The sequence below is a fragment of the Sebastes umbrosus genome, chromosome 6 (genome assembly GCF_015220745.1).
Source record: "Sebastes umbrosus isolate fSebUmb1 chromosome 6, fSebUmb1.pri, whole genome shotgun sequence".
In the NCBI taxonomy this organism is placed as follows: Eukaryota; Metazoa; Chordata; class Actinopteri; order Perciformes; family Sebastidae; genus Sebastes; species Sebastes umbrosus.
In genome coordinates, this window is record NC_051274.1 from 29,837,088 (window position 1) to 29,856,335 (window position 19,248).

Here is a 19,248-nt window from a genome sequence, read left to right on the forward strand (position 1 = left end):
AAAAAAAGCGGTCGCTATATCCACATCCACTGCAACAGGAAATAAACTGGGACACATTTAGAATGTTTACGTTTAAAACCATGTAATGGTCTAAATATTGTATATTTGTGACGTCACAAATGGATAGAAATCCTAACGGCTTGTTTCAAACGCGCAATTTCTGAATACGGGCTGTGTGTATTTCTCCGTATATTGAGCGTTTTGATAGTTTAACAGTATTTATATGGCACTTAAACCTGCTTTATAATGTAAAAGACCTGAAAATCTCACTTTTTACAATATGGGACCTTTAAAGCAGAATGTGTCAAATCTGCACCTGAAAAACAGGCAGAAAAACTTCAGTAAATCTGGCCCTCGTCTTCCTTTCATGGGTCCAGCTTTGGTGATGGCAAATAATCAGACGAACTTATAGCTAATAATACTCAAATATTAAGAAAATTAACCAAACCTGAACCCACAAAGCAATTCCAACCCGGCCATCATGACCTGAATATCCCAAAATGATCTGGACTCATCAAACCAATGGATTCAGTCCAGCCCAACATCACCTGTCTGACCTGACCAACCACAACCCAACATCCCTCACCACAACCCAATGACCCGCCCCACTGACCAGAACCCCAACCAGAGCAGAACTCACTCCCAGAACTCGATGATGGGCGACCGTGCATTAGCCAGCTCGGCGCAGGTCATGTTGCCGATGTAGGTGGCGTTGGTGGCGTTGCTGCAGTCCTGGCGACGAAAAATCTCGATGCAGTTGGCCGTGTTCCATTCGTTGTCACAGGTGGACCACGGGAGGGTGGAGTTAAAGGACTTGATCAGGTAGTAGAAGCCCCAGGCCAACACCATGATGTAGTAGGTGTTGCAGAAAAACACAATCACCATGGAGGCATAACCCAGACCTGAGGAAGTTAATTTGTCACATTATCAATATTTACTCCTGTCGTTTGGTTTTGTGTAAACTACATTCAGACCGACTAAAGAGAGATCATTACACATAAAACAGAAAACAGGAGCGAGGTCGAGCTGTTCCACTTTCTTTGAACTGGGTCAAAGCTGTAAAATGTACATTTATTGGTTTATGAGCTGTGGTAACATTAAATCAGATTCAACTCAGCTCTCTGATCTACTCTGAACACGTGAACACGTACAGCTCCTGTGAGGTGAAACAGACGCGCATTATCAGCACCCGCGTTATGGCTGATGATAAAGTTTGTCCTTGAAAGACCGCACACTGAGTCAGCTGATTTGGAAGAGTTTATGAGTGAAAACAACAAAAAGTTTTCATTCAGATGTACGTCCAACAATACAACCCGCCTGCCATACATGACAACTATATTACAACTACTAAACTCCTCTTTCAGTGGACAAACAACAACATCGTCTTACAGTCTGATTAAATCACTTTAATTTATCACACTGTACATATCTGATCTATAGTGTATACACCGTATTTATATCATTCCTCCAGCTATTTGTTTTCTATATAATGTCTTATTTATTATTATTTATATTATGAATAGACAGATGTTCATACATACGTTACTCTGCACTTTACAGCTTTTTGCACTTCTGGTTAGATGCTAAACTGCATTTCATTGTTTGAATCATAGTTTGTCGGACATTTTTCAGACATTTTTCACAGTTTGTGACGACGACCGGACGTAGGAGTTAGGACGTAGATCCTAAATAACTGATATTTCAAAGCCATGGTCGGGGCCATAGATAAGTTAGAATCTATGGCCCCAACCAAGCCTCTGAAATATCAGTAAGTTAGAATCTATGGCCCCGACCACGACTCTGAAATATCAGTAAGTTAGAATCTATGGCCCCGACCACGGCTCTGAAATATCAGTAAGTTAGAATCTATGGCCCCGACCACGGCTCTGAAATATCAGTAAGTTAGAATCTATGGCCCCGACCACGACTCTGAAATATCAGTGAGTTAGAATCTATTGCCCCGACCACGGCTCTGAAATATCAGTGAGTTAGAACTACACATTTAGCTCCACTACACTGATAAATCATGGGGATGTTGACTGTTGGTGTTGTTCCCTCTTAACTTCATTTTGACTGAATGTGGAGCTCCGTCAACACCACATGCAGTTTAAAGGTCAGAGTAAGGTCTGTGTAGTAAACTGAGCTAATGACTCGGCCATTAAGAGTCATGTGGTCGCCTGTAAAGATCACACATCTGATAAACTCTGTGTAAAGCTAACAAAAACACAAAGGAATCAGCCGACAGTGTGTGTGTGTGTGTGTGTGTGTGTTGCTGGTAGTTTTCCAGCCGTGTCTGCAGGCACGTACAGCAGCAGGATCACAGATTATCACCTCCAGATAAACCTCCATAGAAAGCTGAATGTGCGATTGCAGACTGACGTGTCCACCCAAACTCACCCAAACCTGCTTACTGCATGGATTTTATGCCCGTTGCCACGGCAACGTGACCTCAAACGGGGATGTCGAGGGTTTTTGTGCAAAAGAGAGTCAATGCCGTTTTATTATATATATAAAAAAAAATTTGTCTTAATTAGAGCTGTCAAAGTTAACACAATAATAACACGCTAATGCAAATTCATTTTAACGACACTAATTTCTTTAATGCATTAACGCAACTTGCGATTTTTAGGTTGCAGCGGGCTCAGTTTTAAAGCTAGTAGTGACGACAGGAGGAGAATCTCAATGCTACGATACAGCGTCACGCAAATTTCTCGCTCAAGTTAAAATATTTCAACTCCCACGAATACGCTTTTGTGTCGCCCAGCGTGAATTTGCGCCTCTTTGCATTGACTTTGTATATAATCGCACCACTGGAAAAATTTGCTTCGCTCTTGGTCTGAACACACCATAAGAGAGGTCTGCTCGGCTAGAAGTCATCACGTGATATTGTAGATAAAAATGTTATGTTGTAGTGGGTGAAATCAAAGACTCTGTGTGGAAGATTTTTTCTTTGATGTAAGTAAAGCTGTCCCAGACACAAAGTCAGAGTTGTGGCGTACTGCACCTTTAAATAGCGGAGCGATGTTCCAGACGTTGATGCTGCCGGCCTTCATGAACTGACCCAGAGCGATCTCCAGGAAGAAGATCGGTATTCCTCCGACGAACACGATCAGCAGGTAGGGGATGAGGAAGACGCCTGCAGGAGGACAGAGGTTAAAGGATGAGTTCACACTTTATTAAAGTCTCTTTCAACACGTCGTATATAAAGAAATGTCCCAGCAGACTGGAGGTGAAACTATCTGTAACCTGAAGCATTAAACGGCGTTCTGCTCCTTTAACACCGCCTGTCTTTAATAAGTCAGAGCGACTCTGGTTGTAATTTGGGTTTATTTCAGTGTGTTGGTCTTCAGATAGTGGGCACAAATTATGGACGCACACTATATATATAGATCTCTATATGTCTGTCTATCTATATATAGATATAGAGTGTATTGCCTTAGAGGTCATCATCTTGATGATTCGTACCTTAAATGTCGTTATTTTAACTTATAATAGCTGTTATAATTATGATAATTTTGATTTATTATCTCACAATTCCAACTAAAAAGTCATCATTTTGACTTAATTAGTGATCATTTTGACTCATGTTAACTAGACTTAATTTTTATTTAAACAGCCACAGTTTTTAGTGACTAATAGTCATAATTTTGACTAATAAACATTTCAACTTAAAATATCACAATTATGAGTTAATATCTCTAAAATTGACTCGTCATGAGAAGCTTTAATCTCGTTATTGCTAAAAGTTCATTCATGTTTTCTTTTGCTGGCAGAAATGGGCTTCAACACAAAGTTATTATAGATGAGAACATAAATAACAATGAACTGTGGGATCAAATCTACACATCATCAAATAATAAATGATTAACAGCTTTATATTGATGACACAGTTACTGCTGGTGTTTATGATAAACTGTCTCTCTCTAATGAATGAATGAATGAATGAATACTCGTCGCCCTCTCCTTCACTCTGAAGTGGGGCGAGAGACATGAATGAACAATTAGGAATGCTCTCTCTCTCTTTCTTTCTGTTGTTGGTATTTTAATTGGTGTGAATGAGGGTCCACACACAAACACACAACAGGGGGTAACTGGGTCACAGTGCCACCAGGAACTGGTATGAATGGAATCAAACTGAAATGATACTGGGACGGCGGGAGGGAGGGGTGTGGAGGGGAGCCAGGAGTTACATAACAGCAGCTGCCATTACACACTGAGCTATTATACAAGAGAGAGAGAGAGAGACTCTCTACGCTACGACCCCCAACATATAACACATGATAACCTTATGAAAGACATAACTGTACCTTTAAAGGAATAGTATAATATATATATACAGTATCTCACACACACACAACGAGATCTGAACTCATTGTGAAGCCGTCTCTCCTTAAACAGGGGAACTGGACGTGACGCTATATGAGAGCTATATATATATACACTCACCGGCCACTTTATTAGGCACACCTGTTCAATTGCTTGTTAACACAAATAGCTAATCAGCCAATCACATGGCAGCAACTCAATGCATTTAGGCATCTAGACATGGTGAAGACGACTTGCTGAAGTTCAAACCGAGCATCAGAATGGGGAAGAAAGGGGATTTAAGTGACTTTGAACGTGGCATGATTGTTGGTGCCAGACGGGCTGGTCTGAGTATTTAAAAAACTGCTGATCTACTGGGGGTTAAAGGGGGGGGGGGGCTTGACAGCAGCTCAATAAAAATCCCAAACACACAAACGGGTAGCTAAGTGGTGTAATGCTGTTAGCTTGTCAGTAACTCAGTGTTGATGAGATTACAGAGTAGTATGGCCTCATAACAGTCAGCTGCGTGCACACAAACACACACACGGAAACACACACACACACGGAAACACAAACCAGCTCCTCCACACACTCCTGTTTTAGTCAAAACCACAAAACTTTATTCTGCGTTCTCTCTCATATATATATTTTATGATTATGAATTATTTCATTGACGCAACAGTGCAGAGAGTGCAGTGCGGTTTGTGTCCTGGGTTTCGCTTATCAGGCAGTCTGCAACCTGAAAGGAAAACCTGCAGACACAGCTCAGGGTAGATTGTCCTTTGAAAAAAAAAGTATTTTATTTACAGCTTATATTGTTCTAGAAAGACGCTAGAACCGAACCTTGGTAGTAAATAAGACAGTAAAGCACAAAGCTGTTTGTCTGAAATACAACAATTATCTATGAGAAAGTATGAGAAAGGTTTACGACCTGCTCTTTATATAAAGCGTCTCGAGATAACTTCTGTTATGATTTGACGCTATATAAAAATAAATTGAATTGAATTTACAGAGCATTTCCACTTTTTGTTCCATTATTATAAAAAAACACAATAATTCTAACAATTTATTTGCTCTATTATTTTTTTTATTTGTGTTTTATTCTCCTCTGAAACGTAGTAAAGAAAAAGTAGAAAGTCTCCAAAAGAAACACAATTTAGTAAAGTAAATTAAGTAAAGGGCGTTTTTTTCTTTAGAGTTCAGAGAGTTGAGAGACAGGATCAGGACAAAGAGTGAAGTAGAGCATCATTAAACTGAGTAACATGAGACAGAAACAGAAATAGACTAGAATAGATACTGCGGCTGCAGTTAGCCCGCTAAGCTGCAACGCTACAGTTAGCTAGCTAAGCTGGCTAATCCGGGGTAAGTCACTGGGCTAAGTACTGACCGGCTGAGGGACTGACAGACTGATGATGACAGAGCACGAGCATCACCATCATCATCATCATCATCATCATCATCATCATCATCATCAACATCATCATCATCATCAACATCATCATCATCATCATCATCATCATCATCATCATCATCATCATCATCATCACTGCCCTGATAATCAGACTGGACTGCCACTTCATTTCTCTTCAGAGTGACATCGCGCTCATGTCAGCTGTTATTTTGACGTATTCGTCCCGTCGACGTCAAACAACCTGCAAACTCTACCTGAAGCATTCAGGATGAACTGTAGTAACCTTTCATCTAGCGCCTAATACTGATATCACAGACTTTGTATTAGGCCTACAAGTCGGAGGCTAACTTGAACATATTTCCGGCTACTTGTAATTACGGTTTAAACGATATCACACGAACGCAGCACAGACTGTATGTAAAGATGGACGACATGACAGCTCCCCAAAAGTGAAGCCAGTCATGATGACATCACGGTGCTAGCTGGAGGCAAAACAAAGGAATGACTGGAGGCTAACACTAGCAGTGGGCTAAAGTTACACATCTAAAATGTCCTCTTGCTGTGTTGCTGGGTGCCAGAATCCAGATATCACAAACATTTGAGATGACAAACTGTGATTCAAGGCTCCAGCGAGCTACAATATCAGCCAAACGTTCAGATAACCTTTAGGTTGTGTTGCCAGTCTACAACCAAATACAGAGCTTGGCTGTCACACGATGTCACAACGTTCTCAGTAAAAGCTGAGGAGGTTAAATCGACAGTGATGGAGTTGAGCTCAGTTTGAGTCATGATCTATAGGTAACATTTCTGGCTCGCCTCCATCTGATCTGCTGCCAGCTGCCTCAGGATCAACGCGCTCCAACAAGCTTTAATTAAGATTCAAAGATTTATTACACAACTGTACACGATACAGTGTAGAGCGCAGCGAAACGCACACACATACCGATGTATGTTACAGGGCCCATGTCAGAACTAGTTTCGATGGAAAATAACTGGAATTTGTTTGAACTTGATTTTCAGCACGTATGTATCATGTAGCATGTATCAAAGAATAAAGACATTTCCTTCACAAATTAGTGTTTTTGTCATTTAATTTATAAGGGACATGTAATATTTGATACTTCTGGTGAATATAATCTAATCAATCTTATTTCTATATATGTATTTTGTATATACAGTTCCCTTTGTTAACACCTTATTTTGAAAACCGGACGTAGTCACACGTGTTTACTTCCTCTAACTTCTCCAAGGTCGTCTCTAGCTCTCCCGTCAGCTCCGTTCTCTTTATACATCCATGGTCCGTTTGAATACATTTATCATAAATGTCTGTATAACAGTTGTAGCGTCGGCGCATTTGACCACGGAGACGAAATCGACGGCCGGCTTGACCGCACGTTACCGCGATACTATAACGTTTCCTGTCCATGACAGAGTTAGCATGCAGCTTTAGTCGTGATGTCTAGCTCTGCTTTTCCTGCAATGTGTGAAACCCAAAGCGTTTCCATACTTTACTGGATGTGTAGTGTTTACCACTTTGGATTTAAAGTGCAGGTCGTATCCACGCCAACCCTCCACCGTTTTCTACTTCCTCGTTTCGGCTCGCTGCGGTTTGTTTTGGTTGACTGATACGGAACGGATATGACGTCACGTTACTCAGACCACAACAACAAAAGCGATAACTTCCTTCTACCTACGTAAATACATAGGTGAATCTTTTTTTTCCCCATCCCTCCTCAACAACATGATGGGATATATACTCTACAAGCACGAGGAAATAAAACACTCTAAAGTCTTCCAGCTCTCCGTCTGTCTGTCTGCCAATAGCCTCAGTGACCAAATACTTTCTGCCAAATGCTAACTTAGCTTAGCAGAGTTTAGCTTCCCCTGGCAGACCGCTGCAGATGAACTGGCCCACATACTGTACCTGAATGGACACCGAGTAGCTCACCTGTACTGAACATGACTCTGCACCTCACTGCCGAGGTCAACCAACACCAGCTGAACCACTGCCTACTTTATTATTATTATGATTATTATGGCTGTCAATCGATTAAAATTGTTAACTGTGATTAATCACATAGTAATCGCACATTTATCTGTTCAAAATGTACCTTAAAGGGAGATTTCTCAAGTTTGTAATACTCTTATCAACATAGGAGTGGGCAAATATGCTGTTTTATGCAAATGTACGTATATATTTATTATTAGAAATCAATTAATAACACAAAACAATGACAAATGTTGCCCAGAAACCCTCACAGGTACTGCATTTAACATAAAAAATATGCTCAAATCATAACAAACTAAAGCCCACCAGGCTACAACAGCTATCAGTATGTCAGTGTGCTGACTTACTGACACTTTGGGCTGCATGTTTACATCACATGTGCTACACTAATAAAGTTATTATTATCATTAAAAACTTTGAACCAAATGATATTCAGTCGGCCAACTCATCTGGAACAGATTCATTATTGTGTTAATATAGATTATATGTTTGGAGATTAAACAAGGTTGGGTGCAGAGGAGAACGGGGAGTGACAATAATAAACTGAGAGATGGAAAATGACTCAACTGACTCATTTCTGACAAATTTAGAACCCAACCCGACCACACAGTAAACTGTCTATAACCTCATTGAACAGATTGATTATTGTGTTTGGTGTGCAGCAGGCTCAGCACAGAGGAGAGTGAGGAGAGATGATAAATAACACCCAGAGTGAAGTGAATAAACCCTCCAACAACCTGACAAATAATAATAATAATAATAATAATAGTAATAGAAAAAGTTCCATTATGTAAACAAACAAGAGGCAGCATGTCCATTATTAGTGAGCTTTTAAACATGCATTTGCTGTTGTCACTCTCCTCTGTGTGAAGCCATGCAGTCACATCTGTACTCAGTAACACAGACAGATTCATATCTTCTTGTCTCATACAGACAGTAAAAAAGTGTATTTCACATCCTGAACCTGAAGCAAACTCTGCCTTCTCCTTTACTCACACATTTTATATTTGATCTCCAGCCTCGTTTGACTCAGAGAGAGAAAATTATCAGATTTTTGTTATTTGCTTTTCTAACTGTAGCTACCGCCTTTTGTTCAAATAAAAGAGCGGCTTTTTAAAAGGACTGCCTCGTTTGTGTGTGTGGGAGCGGTGACATAACAGTGATGACCGCTGCTGCATGAAACTATGATCAGGACGACCTGAGAGACGCAGGTCAATGATTACTGATGTTCACCTTCTCTAAGAGTTTACCATCTCTGTGATCTGAGAGCACAAACTGTTGAAAGAGAATACTTATTGATAAAATAAGTACATGTTTAACCTCATCTGTACCTTCACTGAGTTCCATCAGATTCTCAAACCACTAACGACTAACTGATGATATCATTTATACATCATTTATTTTCTCACTGGAACCTCTTCCAGGAACCCTGGCACCTATCAAGGACTCTTGAAAACTCCTCAAGGACCACTGGAATGTTTTTAATGTGTTAATGTGTTTAACGTTTAATGTTTTTAATCTTGTGTAACATCCTCAGGAACGACACAAAGCCCTCTCAAGGCCCTCTGGAACCTCGGGGACCACTGTAACTTCTTCCATACTCTGCAGTGACCTCAAGGATCTCTAATACCTCTTCAAGGACCCCTGTAACTCCCTAAATACTGGAACTCCTTCAAGGACCAGTCTAATCTCTTCCACTCTCAAGGATCTCTGGTAACTTCTCTAAAACCCCTGGAAATCCCATAAAACCCCAAGGAACCTTCTGAAGGATGCAAAGGACCTCTTTAAGGACCACTAGAATGTCCTCAATAACCTTCACAACGACCTCTGACACCTCCACGAGGATCACTAGAACCTGCTCAGGCACAATACTAGAGTTGTTCCGATACCGATACCAGTATCGGAAATGCATCCAATACTGCCCAAAATTCAAGATCGGGTATCGGTGAGTACACCAGTCTATGCACTGACCATTGTCAACGTCCGGTAGCCGCTTTCAGTCCAAAATGCGCGGGAGCGTAGCTCTGTTGCTGGGCGCTGATGTTGCAATGGAACGAACAATTGACTTTCACTTCTTGGCAATATACGTTCTTCTTAGTCAGAGTAAGGAAAATGTCAGCCATTTGTTAATATTTCACAGTGGAAAACGGCAATATGTACGGCAGTATGTAAGGCTTCCGTTTCGAGGGGTGTTTCAACACCAGCAATCTTATAAACACTTGAAGACGCATCAGGCGAAAGAGCACGACGACTTCACCCAGGCAAAGGGGAAAAAAGGGACGGACCGCAGCAGCAAACGTTGGAAACCCAATTCCAACGCCGAGATAAATTCCGATAACCCAAAGCGACGAAGATATTATATTCATCATGCTGGTACTGCAAGTTCAGGTATCAGAATCAATATCAAGAATGAAAAAATGGTATCAGAACATCTCTACACAATACTTGTTAGGGGTTCTAGGACCCTTCAAAACTCTTTAAGGGTCACTGGAACCCCCTCACTGACCCCTGAAACCTCCTAAAGGAAGCACTGAACCTCTTCAAAGACCGATAGAACCCCCTTGATATCTCTTGGAAACGTGTCAAGGCCCCGAGGAACATCCACAAGGACCTCCAACATCTCCTCCAGGACCCCTAGAGTCCTAGAGAGGAAAGGAAACAAGGAGAGGAGGAGCAGTGAGGTCTGCCAACAGGATTAAAAGATTACAGGCCACTCCTGTTAATCTCTCATCCACGTGGCGAGAGGGATGATGATGTCACACTTGGCAGCCTGTCTTCATTCACATACACAAGCTCACAATGTATCCGTCCATTGACCGTTGACCCCGAGCAAAGGTTCATTGCCATGGCGACGTGCAGCAAAGCATGAATGCCTCAACTGACCAGTGAGAGAGTCGGGGCTGATCCGTTCTGATCAGAACCAAACTCTCTCAAGGACTATTGGAGACTCTTCAAGGGTCACTAGAACCTCCTCAACTTCCACAACCCCTGCATCCCCCACTGAAGGACCTTTGGGGTCTCTTTAAGGACCACTGGGACCCCACAAGGACCCTCAGAACTTCCTCAATGACCACTAGAACCACTTCCACGACCCCTGGAACTCCTCAAGCCCTCCTAGTATAACATCACTATAACTGGTACCTTCTCAAGGACACCTGGAACATCTTCCAAGACTTCTGAAACCTTCTCCGGGACCCGTGGAACCTCTTCAAGGACCACTGGAACACCCTCAATAACCCTTGGAAATTCTTCAAGGGTCACTAGACTCAACTCAAGCTGTTATAAATCAGAGCTCAAGGTTTATTGAACTCGAGGTGAATGAAACATTCACAGATCTCAATACACATTTAGAGATTATTTTACACATTTACAAATCTGACTACACACACACCGATTGATTAACAGTTACACAACTCTCCACACACATTTGCAAATAGTTTTGCTACAATAATGGGCCCCATACAGGACCGGATGCTGCAAATTAGTCTAAAAGACTAATCAAATGCCATAACGTCGACCAGGAAAACAGAACAACAGAAGAAATGAACGTGAACTAGTTCATTTGAATCTGTGTGAACTGAATCTGTGAAGTGTGAACGCTGATGAAGAGGACTGGACAAAATGTCCTTACTGACGAGGTCTAAACCCCAAGCTGGTCCTCACAAAGATAGAAGCACACGCGGACACGCGCACACACACACAGAGTGTATTGTGGCCGCTGATCTCTGAAAGATGAACACTGACTGAGCTGCAGGTCATTTTATAATCGGTGGAGCAGAGAATCACTGCGTGTGTGTGTGTGTGTGTGTGTGTGTGTGTGTGTGTGTGTGTGTGTGTGCGTGCGTTGTCCTTGATGGGGTGACTGCAGCAGTAACACACACACACACATGCTGCAGGATGATAAATCTGAGTGACTCTGTGGAGAGGAGGGAGGAAGCGGACGAAATGATGAAGGACATGACGAAGACAGAAAGGACAGGAGTAAGGAGACAGTGACGTCAGAGCTACTGCAGGTTAACAGGTAGATCAGCAGCTATGGACCCTCTATGACCCTCTGCGGACCCTCTAGGGGCTTCAGGTCACAGCTTTAAGGAGCCGAGAGGTCAAAGGTCATCACTGACCTGTGTTCATCAGCAGGTAATAAATACATGTGTGATATTCTGAGTGTTGTAGCTGATAGCAAAAAACATGCTGCTGGTGTGTTCAAGGACACTCAGAGGTTTCAGTCTTTACTGAAGAGGAGCACAGACTGAAGGACACTAGCAGGAGTCACTGAAGAGGAGGACAGACTGATCAACACTAGCAGGAGTCACTGAAGAGGAGGACAGACTGAAGGACACTAGCAGGAGTCACTGAAGAGGAGGACAGACTGAAGGACACTAGCAGGAGTCACTGAAGAGGAGGACAGACTGAAGAGGAGGACAGACTAAAGGACACTAGCAGGAGTCACTGAAGAGGAGGACAGACTGAAGAGGACGACAGACTGAAGGACACTAGCAGGAGTCACTGAAGAGGAGGACAGACTGAAGAGGAGGACAGACTGAAGGACACTAGCAGGAGTCACTGAAGAGGAGGACAGACTGAAGAGGAGGACAGACTAAAGGACACTAGCAGGAGTCACTGAAGAGGACAACAAGCTAAAGAGGAGGACGGACAGACTGAAGGGGAGGACAGACTGTCCTTTAAAGAGACAGTTTGATGAATCAGGTGAGAAGGAGAAAACCTTTAGAGACTAATGAGACAACTGAACCTTTACAGTGATTTAACACCAGTCTGACCTTCTGCTCTCCCCCCTCCTCCTCTTCTCTCTCTCTTCTCTCTCCTCCTCCTCCTCTCTCTTCTCTCTCTCTCTCTCTCTCCCCCCTCCTCCTCTTCCTCTCTCTTTTCTCTCTCCTCCTCCTCCTTTCTCTGTGTGTGTGAACGTTTAGACCTTTTCAGGTGAGATGAATCAAATCTCTTTTCTTTCTCTCAGCTATTTGTCTCCGCTGGTGAACTTTAGTTTGGAAAGAGACAGGAGGAGGGGGAGAGACGAGAGGAGGGGGAGAGACGAGAGGAGGAGTAGAGAAGAGCGGAGGAGGAGAAGGAGATGGAAAGGAGGGGAGGGGAGAGGAGAGGGGTGCTGGGATGATTCCTCCTCTCCATTAATTTGAGTTTTAAATAAATAATAAAGACAGAATAATTTCAAAGAAAAACAAATCTACTCAGATTTTATGCATATGGCGGTGTGTTCTTTATACTATGACAGTATTCCTAAAATTAGATTTTTTTTTTTTTTTAAAATCCCAATATATGGCCTTGCTTACAGTCCTGCAATATATTGAATCGTAACCCCTGTGTCATGATACATATCGCATTACCAGATTTTTGCCAATACACAGCCCTAGAGTTTACACTTCTCAAGCGTTCTACATAGATTTCAGAAGTGGCAGACAATCACTATTGTGTTGCCTCCTTCAGCGATAGATAGTGATTTAACAGACACATTTATTTAGATTAAAATCTTCCAGATTGCAAGATCACTTTAAGTTACTCAAACCACAAACTTTTGTGAAGATGGAAGTTTATTTTGAAAAGACTGTTTGCATGTAACGAGTGGAACATGTCTTTGCTGGACATTCGTAGGAAAACCCATGAAAAATTAGAAAATGCTCAGGATACATTGAACTGGTATATGTGTATATATAGTATATATATATACACATATATATATATACTATATATACAGTATATATAGTGAAACACCAGAGCCGGTAACAGGATCTCTACCCCCCCCTCCCAGACACACACATGTGATGAAAGCTGATCAGTTGAACCTGCTGCTGCCACTCTGATCAATAACAGACGCGTCTTCACCAAACATGCTAAACAGCTTCAAAACAAGTTAGCAGAAACCACGCCCCCTCCAAGTTCAAGCCCCGCCCACTTCCTGTCACTCACAAAAACAAAACAAACACTCACCTCCTCCGTTCTTGTAGCACAGGTACGGGAACCTCCACACGTTCCCGAGTCCGACGGCGAAGCCCACGCAGGACATCATGAAGTCCATCTGCCGCGTCCACGTCTCCCGCTCCGGGTATCCTGGCCCCGTCACCACTTTCCGGTCCGGTCCGCCGCAAGCGCCGCCGGACCCCGCCACCGCTGCCGTGAGCGGGACGAGGCTGCCGTTAGAGGCCGTGGCGGCATATCGGTCGCCGCCGCCGCTGCCGTTGGACAGGGGGAGGGGGTTCTTCTTGGTCTCCTCCAGGAGAACCAGAGAGCAGGAGGAGGCTGACAGGGCCTGCTTCTCCATCACGGGCGGGAACCAGTCGGTCTCAACTCTCCCTTTAACTCTGCAGTTTTTTGTAACTTTGAAATCTTCTTTCAGTCTAAAATCTGTTTCTTCCTCACTGTCAGATACCAGTAAGTCAGCACTGGTTGCACTGGTTTCAGTCTCTTCTCCCTTTAACTCTGCAGTTTTTTTTTTTAATTTCTCTTCTTTTTCTTTCAGTATAAAATCTGATTCTTCCTAACTGTCGGATACCAGTAAGTCAGCACTGGTTTCACTGGTTTCAGTCTCTTCTCCCTTTAATTCTGGCAAGTTTTTTGTCTTTTCCCAGTTAGACACCCGTCACAAACCCAGTAATTCAAAACCTCTCTCTCTTAGCTTCCCTTTGATTCCTGCAGCTTTATCTCACTTGATATCACTTCTTCCCCAAAAAAACAGTTTAAAGGAGCAGTTCGTACTGGTTGCAAAAACTAATCAGTCTCAATGTTCCCTTTAATTTAATTTACCAGTTTTTTTTGTACCTTTAAAAGCTTCTTCTCTCTTCTTCCTCCCAGTAACAAACCACTCAGTCAGAAACAGATGAGTCAGTCAGTCCGCAGCAGGTCCAGCTCCGTCCCGTTCAGATCTCTATTCTCTGTTTCCTTCACTAATAATAATAAAGATTATTATTATTCTCAGCAAAGCTGCAGGTTTAATGGTCGTTTTTCTTTTTTAATCCAATTTTATTCAGACGAATTTAATTAATGTCTAGTAATAATCTGGAGACATTTCTTTTCTCAGATCCAAAGAAAAGAGAGATTATTCGAAAATAATGATTTAAAAAAAAAAAAATGTGTTTTAAAATAAAAAATAAAGAGAATTAAACCAACGACGGGACGGCGACCTTCAAAAACAATCCACGAAACACTTGAATGTGAGTCTGAAGAATCGCATGAGAACAGAGAGTCACGGAGGAGACGGAGGCCCGCTGAGAGACAGAGAGGAGGACGGAGGAGAAGAGGAGGAGGACACGGAGCGGAGCAGCTTCAGACCCGGAGCAGCAGCAGCAGCAGGAGAGGTCTCTGGAGGAACTGATCCAGGAGCTCCATCACAGGAGAACACAGAGAGAGAGAGAGAGGGAGGGTGTCCGGAGAGACGTGAACGCGTCTCAGCTGTCAAATGTCCCGTTAGAGGCTGCGGGGTATTTAAAGTGCTGCTGTCTGTCTGTCTGTCTGTCTGTCTGTCTGTCCCTCCGTCCGTCCGGCGGCTTTAAAAGGAGAAGCGGCTGCTCAGAGTGATGTCACGCACACGATCCCGCCCCCTTTCTACGTCATCAGGATAACTCCTCCCTCTCTCCACCCTCCTTTATTTAATCTACATCTCTGACGTCACAGGGGTCCCCCCATCCACCCTCTGTGCATGCACACACACATGCACGCACGCGCACACACACTTTTACTCTGATGTGAGTATCCTGGAGATCTGCAGTATTGTCTGCACCATGTGGTGCGTTCAGGTACTGCTGCATGTGACATGGGGATCAGTATGCATACTAGATGGCTTCGTCCGAAATCGCATACTATGCACTACATAGTCGATAGTTGTGCTATCGTTCGACATGCTTTTGTGTGAATTAACAGTTACTAACATGTTTTGCACTATGGAACTGTGATGCTGGAAACTTGAATTTCCCTCGGGATCAATAAAGTTACTATCTATCTATCAATCTATCTAGTATGTATCGTCATCAGGATAACTCCTCCCTCTCTCCACCTTCACGAGTCAACCCTCCTTTTTGATCTACATCTCTGACGTCACAGGGGTCCCCCCCATCCACCCTTTGTGCATGCACACACACACATGCACACGCACAGTTACTCCGATGTGAGTATATTGGTGATCTGCAGTATTCTCTGCACCATGTGGTGCATTCAGGTACTGCTGCTGTGACATGGGGATCAATAGATAGATAGTAACTTTATTGATCCCGAGGGAAATTCGAGTTTCCAGCATCCCAGTTCCATAGTGCAAAACATGTTAGTAAAAAGGCAGTAAAAAAGTTAGTAGTGCAAAGTACAAAATACAAAAAAATATACCAGATATATTCAGTTTTAACAGTTTTCTTCATCTCCTTGTATTTGTGCAGGGTAACCGCTGTGATACACGACTATTAAAAAAGTGTATATAGTGCAGAAGAGACTGTTAAAAATGAGTATAGTGCAGGGTAACTCCAGTAGCTTAGTCTATGAAAGAGCACTGTGTGCATTATCTGTTTTGCAGACCGTCCTCCTTTGTATACTATATGGCTTCGTCCGAAATTGCATACTATATGCACTACATACTCAATAGTTGTACTATCGTTCAGAATACTTTTGTGTGAATAAACAGTAGTATGTATCTTTTCGGACGTACTGAGCAGTAACCTACCGTTGCTATGTATAACAGACCATTGCTATAGGCAAAGTTCTGGTGTCGGACCTCTGGCGGGACGTTTGATATTATTGATTTCTTCAGTAAGTAGCCGTGTAATAAGTGAGATAAATGTGCAGCTAGCGGGTCATTGTTGTGAAATAAATCCATTCAGGGCGACGCAAGACCACATCTAAAAGCTAAAAGTTATGGATAAACAGTTGAAATAGCTTAAAGTAATAGATAAACAGTTAACGTTGTTAGCTAAACATAATGGGTAAACCGTTGAAATAGCTAAAAGTAAAGGTGTTTACCGTGTTTACGCGATGAGTCCATATGAACGCCCTCCTCTTGTCATATTCACGACCTCGTAAGTGGAAAGTTTCTGAAAGCTCAGAGTTCACGAGTTGTGACGTGTTTGTTGACGTCAGAAATGGTGGAGGCCTTGGAAGGGATCCAAGAGGCCTTTCACATGTCCGTGCCCCACAATGCCTCCAGTTTAGGAAGATTTTAAACACTGACTCACCTCTCAGAGTTTCTTCATCAGTACAGACTGACAGTTGGAGACCTGAGAAAACAGAGAAAACAGTGCGTCAGTGGATAGGAGAAACCTGGCTAATACCCAGAAGTGATTAGTGTCCTGATAAAAACCTGACTAATGATGTAGGCTCATGATCTGGAAATGTCTGGTGGAGGGCCTTAATAATACCATTGTTTAGAGGACCCTAACTAAAACCTGACATGGAATGAAGGGTTCTGACTAATACCTGGCAATGATTGAATGTTTGGAGGGCTGCAACTAATATCTGGAGCCAACTGGTTGGCAGGTAGGGATCTGACGACTTGGGTTAATATCTTGTATTTTGTGTGACAGTCTGACATTATTAGTATTGTGGATTCAAAATACTCGTAGATGAGGACAAATACCTGGAAATGAACAGGAACCTTAACTTCCAGGACAATATTTGAGGGCTGCAACTAAAATCTGAATGAGAGTGAACGGTCCTAGCTGATACCTCCATTGTATGGAGGTGCTGGCTAATACCTGGCAGAGACTGGAAGTACTTGGCATTGTGTGGAGGTGCAGGCTAATACCTGACTCCTTTATGTTTCCCTTCAGCTGTTTTCCAGCCAGTTGGGTGACCTCAACATTTACTTTCAGTCTGTTAAAATCCAGCACTGTGTTGAAACTGGAAAGTTCTTCAGAAGCAGAAGAAGATCTTTTGATTTCTCCTCTACTTCTTCCTGACTGACCTGTTGTCCACCTGCAGCCTGCAGCCTGCAGGTTGCTGCTTCTTCTTCTTCTTTGAGCTCTTCAGGATGGAAACCAGTGAAGCTCCAACACTGAAACAGTCGCTGTCTCCTCCTGGTGGCTCCAATGCAAACTACAACCAACATTTAAGATAGAAGAAGAAAAGAATACAGAAATAAAGAAGTTTGGGGAAATAAATAAAGGATGAAGTGCAAAGGGAAGATTGTGTATAAATGAATAAATAAATAAATAAATGCAAAAATAAATAAATAAAAAACAAATAAATACAAAATAAAAAAATAAATGCAAAAATAAATACGTTTAAATATCTATACAAATAAATACATAATTGATAAAAGGGAAAATCAAACGGAAGAATAAATAAATAAGGGAATTAATACAAAGACAAATAAATAAAGAAGCAAATAAATAAATAAATGCAAAAATAAATAAATAAAACAAATAAATAAAAAATAAATACGTTTAAATATCAATACAAATAAATACATAAATGTATAAAAGGGAAAATTAAACAGAAGAATAAATAAATTAATACAAAGATAAATAAATAAAGAAGCAAATTAAAACAGAAATATCAAGTTATGTCACATTTTATCAATTAATTAATGGCTACGTTTATTTTTTATTTTATTTTTGCTACATTTAATAACATTTATTTATCGAGTCATTTATTGATTTTTGATTTTGGCAGGTTCCATCCTCCATACATACACTACATGTACACACTACATGCACACACAAACACGCACAATACTTTCCACTAACAAAATCAGACGAAAACATCTGTATCATATTCAAATCATAATCATATTTTGTGTTAATGTGTCACCTGTTTGGCACCGAGAGAAAAGAAAACAAAAAAGAAAAAACAGCTTCATGATGAAAATATGAACTGTGAGGTCTGTGAAGTCAACTCTTTAAATATATTCTCACCTGACGACACAATGAGACTTTAAATTCTTATGAATAAAACGTGTGAACAAAAACTTAATGTTGTATAATCTGAATTATTAATGATCTTTTCTTGAATTTAAAGTTGATAAAATGAAACATTGCGAGTGATGAGACTGAATCATAACAGATTTAATAAAGTTACAGAATAAAAAATGATCAACAACAACAAACAGGTTTTTACAGATTTGTAAAGATTAAAAATCGGTTTAGGTCACAGACTGAAATAATTTCATTGTTTTGTTTTGAGGCACTTTAAAGGAAACATTCAACCAAAAAAACAAAACTGACCTGCGTTCATCAAATCTTTTGAGTTTTTTATCGCCAGTTTAATCTCACAGAGATGTTTTCCTTCACAAAAGCTAAAAACCAAAACGTACAAACTTTCTGATGAGAACAGATTCCACTTTAATGTCTACATTTAACAAATATAAAGTTCAGTTTCACAACATGGAGCTCAACAACAGAAACTTTAAGGCACCGAGGTGAAGAGAAAGTTTTACAGTGTTGAAGATAGAATACGTCTTCAAAAAGAAAAACACATTTTCATATTAACAACTGTAAACCTTCAAAATAAAAGCTAAGGTCACTTTAGGTTGATTTCCCTTTGAAATGAAATCACGTCACTGCTCTTAGGCACTTTAGTG

At 41.5% G+C, this 19,248-nt stretch overlaps 1 protein-coding gene across 3 annotated transcripts in view; it reads right to left on the reverse strand.

Annotated features, from left to right (window-relative positions):
• Positions 1-16,919, reverse strand: part of slc6a8 (solute carrier family 6 member 8) — a 35,010-nt gene extending 18,091 nt beyond the window's left edge. Inside the window, exons 1-4 of one of the 3 annotated variants that reach the window (XM_037772686.1) lie at positions 16,904-16,919; positions 13,683-14,635; positions 3,005-3,136; positions 641-902 (exon numbers count right to left, since the gene is read on the reverse strand). In XM_037772686.1, the coding sequence (XP_037628614.1) occupies positions 641-902; positions 3,005-3,136; positions 13,683-14,013 (725 nt within the window). In that variant the 5' untranslated portion in view covers positions 14,014-14,635; positions 16,904-16,919. Of the gene's footprint in view, positions 1-640; positions 903-3,004; positions 3,137-13,682; positions 15,234-16,903 lie in introns of those variants that run through there. The other 2 variants (XR_005207257.1, XM_037772685.1) reach the window with 2 other exon arrangements.
• Between the last annotated feature and the right edge of the window lie 2,329 nt (positions 16,920-19,248).